This window comes from Sus scrofa, chromosome 1 (genome assembly GCF_000003025.6).
Source record: "Sus scrofa isolate TJ Tabasco breed Duroc chromosome 1, Sscrofa11.1, whole genome shotgun sequence".
NCBI lineage: Eukaryota > Metazoa > Chordata > Mammalia > Artiodactyla > Suidae > Sus > Sus scrofa.
Genome location: NC_010443.5, coordinates 269303031 through 269313299, shown reverse-complemented (window position 1 = coordinate 269313299; position 10269 = coordinate 269303031). Strand labels below are relative to the sequence as shown.

The window sequence follows — 10269 nt, the reverse complement described above, 5'->3', positions numbered from 1 at the left end:
CTGTCTGGTTCCGGAAACGTCAAGTGGTAGTTCTGGGCTACCAGCCAGGTTTTAGATTAAGGCTTGAGGCTGGGCCCGGAGGGCTGTGATTAGGTCTTCAGGAGGCCAAGGGCTGGTGGGCCCCACCCCGGGGCTTCTGGAGAGACCAGGAGGCAGAGCTATAAATAGAAGGCTACACCCAGTGATAAGCTGGGCCAGCTGGTAAGCTGACACTTGGGGGCAGAGGGACAAGACCTGGGTGGGCCCGGGAGGGGACAGTGTGTGTTCAGCCAGCACCCCAACCCCCAGACGCTAAGGGAAGGGTGTCAGTGAGTGGCTGTCAATAAAAACCCTGCCTTCTCCAAGCTGCTTCCCTGGCCGGGAAGACGGTCCGGTGCTTGGAGAGCTGGCCAGTCCTTCCTGGGCTTTGAAGACACACCGCACACGCTTGTCTATAAACAGTATTTTAATATTTGTATAAATAGACCACAGTATTACCAAAAACTGCAAGAACAGCATGGAAAACAGACTCTCAAACCCGTGCACGCAGCCCCTCGTGGCTGCCCATGACGGTGGCCCCCCTCACCCTGGCCAGGAATGGGTGCTGCGTGGAAGGAGAGGAATGCACCTCTCTGGGGAGCGCTGAAGGCGGCAGGCTCGGGGCTCCCCACCCCTGCCGCTGACCTCTTGATCTATTACAAAAATAATTCCAGGTGGCGGGGGCGGGGAGTTGTGACCCCTCTGGGAAGAGAGCGATGGGCTGCTCTCAGCCCCAGACGGGCCCCGTGGGGCCAGCAGTGCCCCCGCGGCCCAGAGCCACCCAGCAGCTGGTGGAGAGTGGTAGGTGGGCGGCAGCCGCGGCCCTATCTCTGCACGTGGCGGACAAAGGCCTGCACGAGCTGGATCAGAGGCTCCTGGCTCTCAGGGCTGGCCTTGGAGACAGAAGCGGACTTGCCCTGAGGCGACGGCAAGACGCCCGCGGCAGGGGAGCTGGGGGCTCCCCGGCGGAAGTAGCGGGAGAGGCTGGACAGCAGAGTGCTCTGCAAGAGCAAGGGCATCGGATGAGGCCCGCACCCCGCCCGGAGGCCGGCCGCCCCTCCCGCAGGCCCGCTGCCCATCCTACCAGCTCCGAGCTGAGCTCTTGCTTCATCCGCTGCTTGTCGCGGGGGTGCACAGCCGGGTCCCTAAGGTACCGCATTGCCTGGGAGATGAGCAGGTAGAAGCAGTTCTCCATGGTGAACAGCAGCAGGGACCTGGAGAAAGGCGGGTTCGGGTGCTGCTGCGGAGGCCGGGCTGGCCGTGGGCCGAGAGAACGGGCCGCCCGAGACCGCCCGCCCCCGCCCAATTCCAGGAGGGCGTTCTCACTTCAGCGTTCTGGTCCCTTCGGCCTGCGTGCTGAGCCCCACGGCCTGGGTAAGGGGCTCCTTTTTCTTGTCCAGCTGGAGGGAGAAGCAAGGAGTTACACGAAACGAGGGCTCGGTGGAAGCTGCACCTCCCCGAGGGCGCCGCCTGCGCTAAGCAGTCTACGAGCTGCCTCCCTGGACCCCACACTCGTCCTTCCACGGGCGCCACCGCTCTCGCTTCGGGAGGAGCAGCAGGCTGGGAAGGCTGGGCAAACGCACGCGAGGTGGCGCCCGGGAAAGGCTGACTGGGAGGCGCTTGGGCTGCGGGCCCGCCCAGAGCCAGCTCACCTCTCCCAGCATGTTGAGGGCCACGTTGACGGTGGCCAGGAGCGTCCCGAAGGAGGGGGCCACGTCCGAGTCGAAGGTGGGGGTGGTGAAGCTCAGGGAGAAGAGGAGGTTGTACTCCGCCAGGTCCAGGGACTGCAAGGCGAGACGAGAGCCGTCGAGGCCCTGCCGGAGCCCGGGCAGCTCTCGGCGCCGCGCGGGGCACGGCCGCGCCTCAGCGGCGCACTGGGGCCACTACCTGGTCCAGCAGGATCTGGCAGACGTCGGGGGTGAAGTGGCGCAGGGCTGCCAGGGTCCTGCTGAGGATCTTGAGGAGGCCGTACTGGACCGCGTGCAAGGCGCGCTGCTCCGCGGCCTCTGTGTCGGGCGTGGGCTGCTTGGAGGAGGAGGAGGAGGAGCAGGAAGGGGCAGCCGTGGGGGGCCGCTGGGCCCGGGGAGCAACGGCCGAGGGGAGGCCCTCCCCATTTTTGTTCTGCAGGGAGGAGACAAGAGCTGGAGCCCAGAGAAGCCAGGGGTGAGGCGGTCCAGGCGGCAGTGGCGGGTGGGGCTGGGTTACCTGCAGGTAGTGCTGTAGCATCTTGCGGCTATGCAGGAGGCAGGTGCAGGCCTGGCACAGGTAGCCCAGGTTTACCTACAGCAAACCCAGGGGAGGGCTGAGAGGGTCCTCGTGGCAGCAGCCCAGCCAACTGACCAGACCACCCAAGCCGGGCTCCACGTGCCAAGCACGTGCTTCTCCGCTCCCAGAGCACCTACAGTGCTCACCTCCCTACCTTCCCAGGCTCAAAATCACCACTGCTGCCAAGCGTGCTCACGTGCTAACTCTGGCTCAACAGAGGCCTGGACCGACTCCCTGGGACCCAGATGCATGTCGGACACAGTCTAAGGTCCCAAGTGAATAAATAAGGTGGGGGTGACTTTCCCATCTTACAGAAGAAACAGGCTTAGAGAGCGGTGAGGTGACCTGGCCAAGGTCACACAACCAGCAAACGCCAGGCTGTGTTCTTCCCCTGCCCTCTCTGGCTGATTCCCAGCTATGGGAATCTACGGGACAGAGCCCAGGTTCTCAGCCTAGGAGGCTGCCCTTCCGGAGGAAGCAACGTGAAACCAAACCCTGTGCTACCTGGGCAAAAAGCCCACACTCCAGGAACAGGCCCGCCTTTCCCTCAGCGCCCCGCCCCCGAGTGTGTCCCCAGACCCGCCGGGGGATGGCGGCGGAGGCCCACCTGGACGTCCCGCATGAGCTGGGGCAGGTGGAAGTGCCACTCCTTCATGAAGCTGGACAGCTGCAGGATGAAGCCCACAGTGTGGTCCGCCTCCTCCAGGCAGGCCAGACTCTGCACAGTCCTCACCGCGTTGAGGCACTGGGACAGGGGGACACAGGGAGAGACCAGGTGACACAGGGACCAGCCGCACCTGCTCCTGCCCTCAGACGCTGAGGTGGTGGCACCCGGTGGCATGGCGTTATGACTAAGGTTTCTGACCAAGAGGTTCCAGCTGAGCTGATCCCAGCCCATGCCCCGCACTTGGCAGGTTGGCCTGGGGCAGCCGGCACTCCGTACAGCATCCTTGACCCCAGCCTCAGCCCTGAACAGCCCCGACCCCCGAGACGCGGGCAGCCTCTCACCTGTAGGGTGCGCTCCTGGTGGACCCCCACGAAGTCCAGGGCCTCGGTCAGGAAGTTGTAGCGCAACGTCTTGAGGAGCCGCTCCATCAGAGACATGGACAGGCGGTAGACACCCGGCCACGAGGGGGCATCCAGGGACTTCCGAGAGGCGCTGGGCGTCTGAGACACAACGGCAGGCACGATGGTGGCAGGTGCCAAGGAGCCCAGCCGAGAGGGACAGGAGGGCCTCCCTGCAGGCCAGCAGCTAAGGCAGCCTGGCTTCCAGGAGGGGGAAACCTCCTGGAAGGGGCACCGGCGGGGCCGGCGAGGGTCTGGAGGTGGCAGTGACAAGGGAACAGCACTAGACAGAGCCACAGGAATCCCAGGTTCTGGACGTGGGTCCGACCCTCCTAGCTGTGACTGCTCTCGCTAGAGACCGCTGAGCGGGCAGGGAGGATTCTGAACCACGGCGCCTTCACTAGGCCGCTAAGGAAAGCAACCCGGGAGCTGGGGAAGGGCGTTGGCAGGCCACTGGCTCTCACCTGTGCTGTCCCATTGGTGCTGAGCTGGTACACACTCAGGAGGGGCAGACAGATGCTCTGGGTGATGCCGGCTCCGGCCACTGCTGTGGCTCCCTGGGAAGGAAAGAGGCGGAATGGGACGGAAGCTGTGCCCATCCAGGGACAGGGGGCAGGCCCAGGCTGGGAGGGTCACAGGCAGTGTCAGAAGCCACGCGGCACAAGCGAAGAGGCTCCCTGCTGCCCTGGGGCTTGCCTCCTACCTGCTGGGTGCGAGCCAGGGTGAGGAGCAGGTGCAGCGCAGCCTCGGTGAAGTGCAGGTTCTGCTTCATGCGAAGGCTCACCTCCAGGGTGGTGAAGAGGGTAGGCAGGATGGGGAGCCTTCGGGTCACCTGCAGCCACGAGTCACCGTCCTCATCCACCTCGCAGAGCTCCTTGGCCAGGTGCAGGCCCAGGACACACACCTGCTGGAGCCCAGAGACAAAGATGAGCAAAAGGGAAGGAAGTGGTGCGGGGGAAGGCGGGAAGAGACGCGGGCAGACCTCGTGTGGGCACCTGCACCTCGGGGTCAGCCACACCTCAGGGAGCCTGTGGAGACCGGACCCTCTCAGCCGCACTCCCTCCCCGCACCCAAACTGCCACTGCCCGATTCAGCTGCCACCCAGAGTGAAAACGACCTCCCCTCCTGCTGCGCTCCTCCCTGCCTGAGTGGTCCTTCTGTCTAGTCCTGGATCCCTCTGCCCCAACTCTTCACCCCAGGGGCTTTTCACTTCTCTCGACCTTCACCCGCCCGGAGCAGCGGGCACTCTGCACAGTGCGCTCCAGCGCACACACACCTGCGTGTTTTCATCACACTGTACCTCCCCTTACCTCCTGCAAAGCTTACACAGATTTTCTTTGATGTTTTATTCTACTTTACTAAAAAGTTGCTGGTTGTAACCAAACTGAGATATTAGTAGGTCTTAACCTGCCCGGTTGAAAAAACACTGTTCTACATACCACACCCAGCGCACTCTCTCTCAAGGGCTAATCTTAAACTCCTCAGATCCTCTCCTGGTCCTCGGAGGACCCGGGTCAAAGGCGCCGACGAGGCCGCTGGTCGTCCCTGCCCCGCTCTCAGGCCTCCCTTCGGCCTGGCTGGCTCCAGGCGACCATGAGCTCAGCACGTGCTAGTCTTGCTGCCTGAATCTTCCTTGTGCCTTCGGCCTGCCCGGCTCTACCAATGCTTCAGGTCACTGCCCAGAGGGCGCCTTCTCTCTGAGTCCCTAGATCAGGCGGCACCTCCACACTGCACCTTTTCCCTGTGTTTCACCCCTGCTAGACTTGCCAGGATGGACTCCCGACGCTCCTCTGCACAATCTGATTGACCAGCTTCCTCCGCCAGGCTGTGACCTCCGCAAGCGCAGTGCCTATCTGTCTTATTCACTAATCCCCCCAGGGCCTGGCACAGAGTGGGCAGCAACTCATCTTTGTGGAAGCAGGTGGGAAGGACAGCCAGCTTCCCAGGGCGGTCCCTCACCCCGTCACGCTGGTCCTTGTGCCGGGGCCGGGAGCAGTCATCAGTTTCCATGCTGTCCTTGTCCTCTGCAGCACTGCCCGATGCCAGGCTGTGGCGGGTCTGGTCGAAGAGTGCAATTACTTCTTCCTGGAGGGTCTCGCAGACGTTCAGCACCAGCTGGGAGTACTGGGGGATGTCACTCACTGCAAGCAGACAGGGAGGGGCGCGGTCACGCCGCTCACCAAGCTGTCCATCCCAGGCCGGCCGCTGGGAGTGCGGCGTGCTAGGAGGGGCCGTGCTGTCCTGTCCCGTGGGAGGGGAGGAGAGAGAGTTTTCCAGCAGACAAGAGTTCCACGATGGAAAACCCAAGCCTCACAGGCGAAATGTCTGGCTCTAAAGCGGAGGGAGCTCTGCCCGCGCCGGCTGGCAGCAGGGGCAAGGAGACCACTCGGCCCACTCCCCGCTGGCCCCCACCGGCCCCCACCTCTCATCTCCTTCATCTGCAGCACCGTGATGAACGCTGAGAACACCTTGGCCTTGGTCTTCTCCATGAGCTGCTGGTCTGCCTGCAGCACTCCCTCCAGGATCTCCGTCAAGGGTCCGAGGATTTCATCCACAGAGCCTAACTCTCTAGAAACAGCACGGAGAGGAGGGCGGGGGCACACCTCGCAGAAAGGCCACAAGGACGCCCGCGGGGCAGCGGGCCTCACAGGGGGTCCTTCAGGCCCCGTGGCGGAAAGCCAGCCCTCCTCGCGCCCAGTAAAGAGGATGAGAGGCCAGCCCACCCGGCAGAGGGCTCACCTCTTCCACTGCCGGAGGAGGATAAGGAGCAGAGTGCACATCATGGAGCCCAGGCGGAGGCAGGTCACGGAGGCGGGCACCAGGAGCTGAGGAGACAGCACATGGGGTAAGTCAGCTTCCCGCGAGCTGGCGAGGTCTGAGCTCCATCCACAGGCACCTTCGGCTTCAGGCCTTCCTGCAGCAAGCTCACAGGGGTGGGTCACAGGAAGAGGCCGGGGGCTGGCACGGCGGCAGCTGACCTCCGCCTCCCCGACCTGACCGCGGTGCGGCTGCAGACCTGTGAGCTGCTATCTGACCTCGGAGGCCTTCTCCCCGGGAGGCACGAGAAACCTCCCAGACACACTTACTAACGCTTTGGTGCCATCGAGCACGTCCAGAAAGAGCCGGCGACGCACTGCAGAGTCGGTCAGGTGCATTATCTCCGCCTGCAGAGGGCCAGGCGGAAACGTCCGTCAGACTTTGGAAGCCAGGAAAGGGGGACCCTCTGTCTGCCATTCGTCACTGTCTCCCCGATTCGAACGGGGCTCGAGGGCCCTGCTGTTTCTCTGCTGCCCTTAGACATGATCAGAACCAAGCCCAGGTTCGCCTCCTCCTCCTCCTCCTGACCATCCTCCCTCTGCTCAGACCCTCGGGGCTTCCCAGGGGAACCCTTCTGGAAAACAAACTCCCCTGTGAAGCCTGGGAGTCCCCTAGGAGCTGGTCACCCCGCTGTGCTCACCCTGCTCCAGCCCTACTGGCCGCCTCCCTCCTCTGTGAACAGGCCGAGCTCTTCCCACTTCTGGAGCCTGTGACTCCGCCTGCCTGGACCCCCTCCCCTACGGGCTCTCTGCCTAGAAGGCTCCTTGCACGTCAGGTCTCAGGGCGGACATCACCTCCCCAGAGGGGGCCTCCCGACCCCTCCTGTCCCCCTCCGGCGTCACTACCACATCACCCCGGTTCCCCTCACGGGGAACCAGCACAATCCCAACCTCTGTGTCTTGGTAAGTTTGTTGATAATTTGCTTCTCTCATGAGCCACTCTCCATGAGAGCACAGACCTCATCTGCCTGGTTCACTACAGCCACCCTGGTGCCTGGCACATGGTAAGCATCCCATTAATATCCAATGAATGAATGAACGATCAATGTCCTAGACGGAACCAGACAGGTTTCTTCGGGGAAAAGAGGACAGTAGGCTTCTTAGAGCTACAATTCAAGAAATGCTGCCCAGGTAGGGCCTAAAAAGCAGGTGACACACAAGTTATTCCCTGGCGAATCAATCATTGCCCAAAGATGGCTAAGACCTCTGGTATGTCTATAGCCTCAGGGGTCCAAAACCACTATGCCACAGCCAGCCTCCAAGGCTGTGGGCAGGCTGGCACAAGGGACAAGTCACAGAAGATGTAAGAGTGTGCCTGGAACAAAGGGCATCTATCAAGCTGAAGTTATCAATGAAATCAGGATATTAATCTGGACTCTCTAGGGAAAAACACGTTAACACCAAGTCCTTATCACACAGCATGATGCGCGTGCACATAAGTGCACACACACGCGCGCGCACGCGCGTGCACACACATACACAAAGCCAAGGCAAAATGCAAATTCCCCCTCTCTCTAGAGAGTGCTGCTGCAGCTGTTAACAACTACCTGCTGACTGGCTAACAAATATTTGCCCAGTGTCCACAGGCCCAGAGCATGAGAAGGCAATTCTCCCTGTGCACGAGAGGGAGGCGAAGGGTGGGAGCCGAGACCTACCCAGGACCGCACAGGTGGCTGCAAGAGGCTTTCATGAGTGTCTGAAGGGATTTAAAATGACTTCTCTGCACTTTCCTTAAGGGTCTCTTGTTGGACCCAATGCCCTCAAATATTCCACATTTGGCACAGAACCTGTGACATTTTAGTCTCAGAGAAAAATCCTGATTCATTCTTTATCCCAAGGGGCTCTGTCTGGCAGGCAACCCAGCACACCGTTGCTAGGCTGCCGACACGCAACCTCGCCCCAGGAGGTTCTTACGTGACTGGCGGCGATGATGAGAAACATCCTCCAGGCAGAGACCAGCATCTGATACTCCAGCAGGGAGGTGCAGCTGCTGCCCTCCGTGTCGGCCGTGTGAACCGCCAAGGACTTGACATACCCCGACCAGTAGGCAAAGCGTTTCTCGCTGGAAAACTTCTTGAGTGTATCTTTTAATGACTGGTCTAAGGAGCCCCTAGAGTGTTGAGAAAAAACACAACCTCCAGTTAGGTTTGAAAAGTAGGTGGGAATGCGACGGGCCCAGACCCTGCAGAGGCAGAGAAAGCAACCTCACATGGGCTTAAAGGCAGCCGGCTCCGGATCAGCTCACACTTCTGGCTCAACATAATGGGTTAGGCTGAGGCCTTTTCCAGGATTCCTCCTCCATAAAATCCCGAGCACATGGAGTTTGCTTCACAATAACTTTCGAACAATAAACGCCATCAATGGACTGGCCAGGGACACAGAGCAGTGGCCCTCCATAAATGGCTCCAAACCAGCTCTCTCCTCGCCGTGGCTCATACAGCCACGCACTTTCAGTGTAGACTACCACGGCCCCCCGCACACACCTTTCATGAAAACCTCCAAAGGGGAAAGGACTCACTTAACTACATAGTAAATCTCCAAGCAAATTATCTTCATGATTAGGGCGCAGGTTTCCAGGATGCTGGGCTGTGAGGGGAGAGCAGAGCAAACAGCAACGTGAGAAGCCTGTCCCTGGCGCCCCTCCCCCGAAGGGACCGGAGCAGGGACCCCACCCTTAGGAAGCAAGGAAGCACCCGCCCTATGGAATGCGAGTGGGCATCTGACTCGAAAGACCAGAAGGGTCAGGTCCACAGTGTCTCCAAATGGGTGGAGGCGACCACGGAGCCACCAACACAGAGCAGGGCGTGCTACTTTCCTTCCCGCGGCAAGACACCAGGGGACAGGAAGCAGGCCCTTCTCTGAGAAAGAAGCTGCTAGAGAAGCAAACATTCTGACTGATGAGAGAGGTGTCGCTGCCTACAGTTCAGCCTCACAGTCTGGCCTTCCAGTCCCCGGCCCTCCCGCCCCGCAGCTCACCTCGGATGTTTCGGAGGGAGGAGACAGGGTCCCGAACAGGGGGCTGGTTAAATTCTCCCAAAACTTGGGTCTGAAAAGAAAACACATGTTGGAAACCAGGCTTTCGCTCACCCAGCCCTTTGCTCCCCTCTCCGCCTCCCCTTGGTGGCCTCTTCTCCACGTTCTATCAGTCACGGCCTAACTCCTGGCGCTTGGTACCTGCTTGTACACAAACGCAAAGGGTGCCCTGGATAAAATCAGGTTCACCTCTTAAGAAACACGACTGTATGTTACAGAGTTAACCAACAAGAGCGCTCACGACTCGGAGTTCCCGTCGTGGCTCAGTGGTTAACAAATCTGACTAGGAACCGTGAGGTTGCGGGTCGGGTCCCTGGCCTCGCTCAGTGGGTTAAGGATCCGGCGTTGCCGTGAACTGTGGTGTAGGTCGCAGATGTGGCTCGGATCCATGTTGCTGTGGCTGTGGCGTAGGCCGGTGGCTACAGCTCCGATTAGACCCCTAGCCTGGGAACCTCCATATGCCATGGGAGCAGCCCAAGAAAAGGCAAAAAAACAAAACAACAAAAAAAGAGCTCTCATGACTCATACATTTCCGACAGTCCCACGGAAAAGAACAGCAGGCCCTCGCGTCTGGCCTTTTCATGTTCCTTCGCTCCGTGCAAACAGGGGCCAAGAGACCAGCGGGTTCCACTCAGTTCAACGGCTGGAGCAAAGCCACGCTCATCTCAGTCTCCTGCTTCCCAAGAGCACTGGTTTTGGGGCCTGGCAGTAGGCGGGAATGTAAAAAGGTGGGAACTCTTAGGTAAGCACATCAGAGTAAAAGTTACACCTGCTGGCGGCAGCATTAAAAAGAGAACAACTGGGAGTTCCCGTCGTGGCTCAGTGGTTAACGAATCCGACTAGGAACCTCCATATGCCACAGGAGCGGCCCAAGAAATGGCAAAAAAAAGACAAAAAAAAAAAAAAAAGAACAACTGGAGTTCCCATCATGGCTCAGCAGAAAGGAATCTGACTAGCATCCAGGAGGACATGGGTTTGATCCCTGGCCTCGCTAGGTGGGTTAAGGATCCGGCGTTGCTGTGAGCTGTGGTGTAGGTCGCAGATGTGGCTCGGATCCTGCGTGGCTGTGGCA

At 60.3% G+C, this 10269-nt stretch overlaps 1 protein-coding gene across 6 annotated transcripts in view; it reads right to left on the bottom strand.

The window, feature by feature from the left end:
• The window catches only part of NUP188 (nucleoporin 188), a 53377-nt gene continuing 43535 nt past the window's right edge, over window positions 428-10269 (bottom strand). For 2 of the 6 annotated variants that reach the window (XM_001928828.6, XM_021069847.1), the window contains 17 exons: window positions 9141-9210; window positions 8683-8750; window positions 8079-8274; window positions 6435-6512; window positions 6088-6173; window positions 5771-5916; window positions 5308-5489; window positions 4052-4252; window positions 3813-3905; window positions 3292-3450; window positions 2891-3028; window positions 2224-2298; window positions 1906-2139; window positions 1671-1802; window positions 1345-1418; window positions 1103-1232; window positions 428-1019 (listed from right to left, as the gene is read on the bottom strand). In XM_001928828.6, coding sequence (XP_001928863.1) covers window positions 843-1019; window positions 1103-1232; window positions 1345-1418; window positions 1671-1802; window positions 1906-2139; window positions 2224-2298; window positions 2891-3028; window positions 3292-3450; window positions 3813-3905; window positions 4052-4252; window positions 5308-5489; window positions 5771-5916; window positions 6088-6173; window positions 6435-6512; window positions 8079-8274; window positions 8683-8750; window positions 9141-9210 — 2239 coding nt within the window. In that variant the 3' untranslated portion in view covers window positions 428-842. Of the gene's footprint in view, window positions 1020-1102; window positions 1233-1344; window positions 1419-1670; window positions 1803-1905; window positions 2299-2890; window positions 3029-3291; window positions 3451-3812; window positions 3906-4051; window positions 4256-5307; window positions 5490-5770; window positions 5917-6087; window positions 6174-6434; window positions 6513-8078; window positions 8275-8682; window positions 8751-9140; window positions 9211-10269 lie in introns of all 6 variants that reach the window. The other 4 variants (XM_021069833.1, XM_021069842.1, XM_005660505.3 and 1 more) reach the window with 3 other exon arrangements.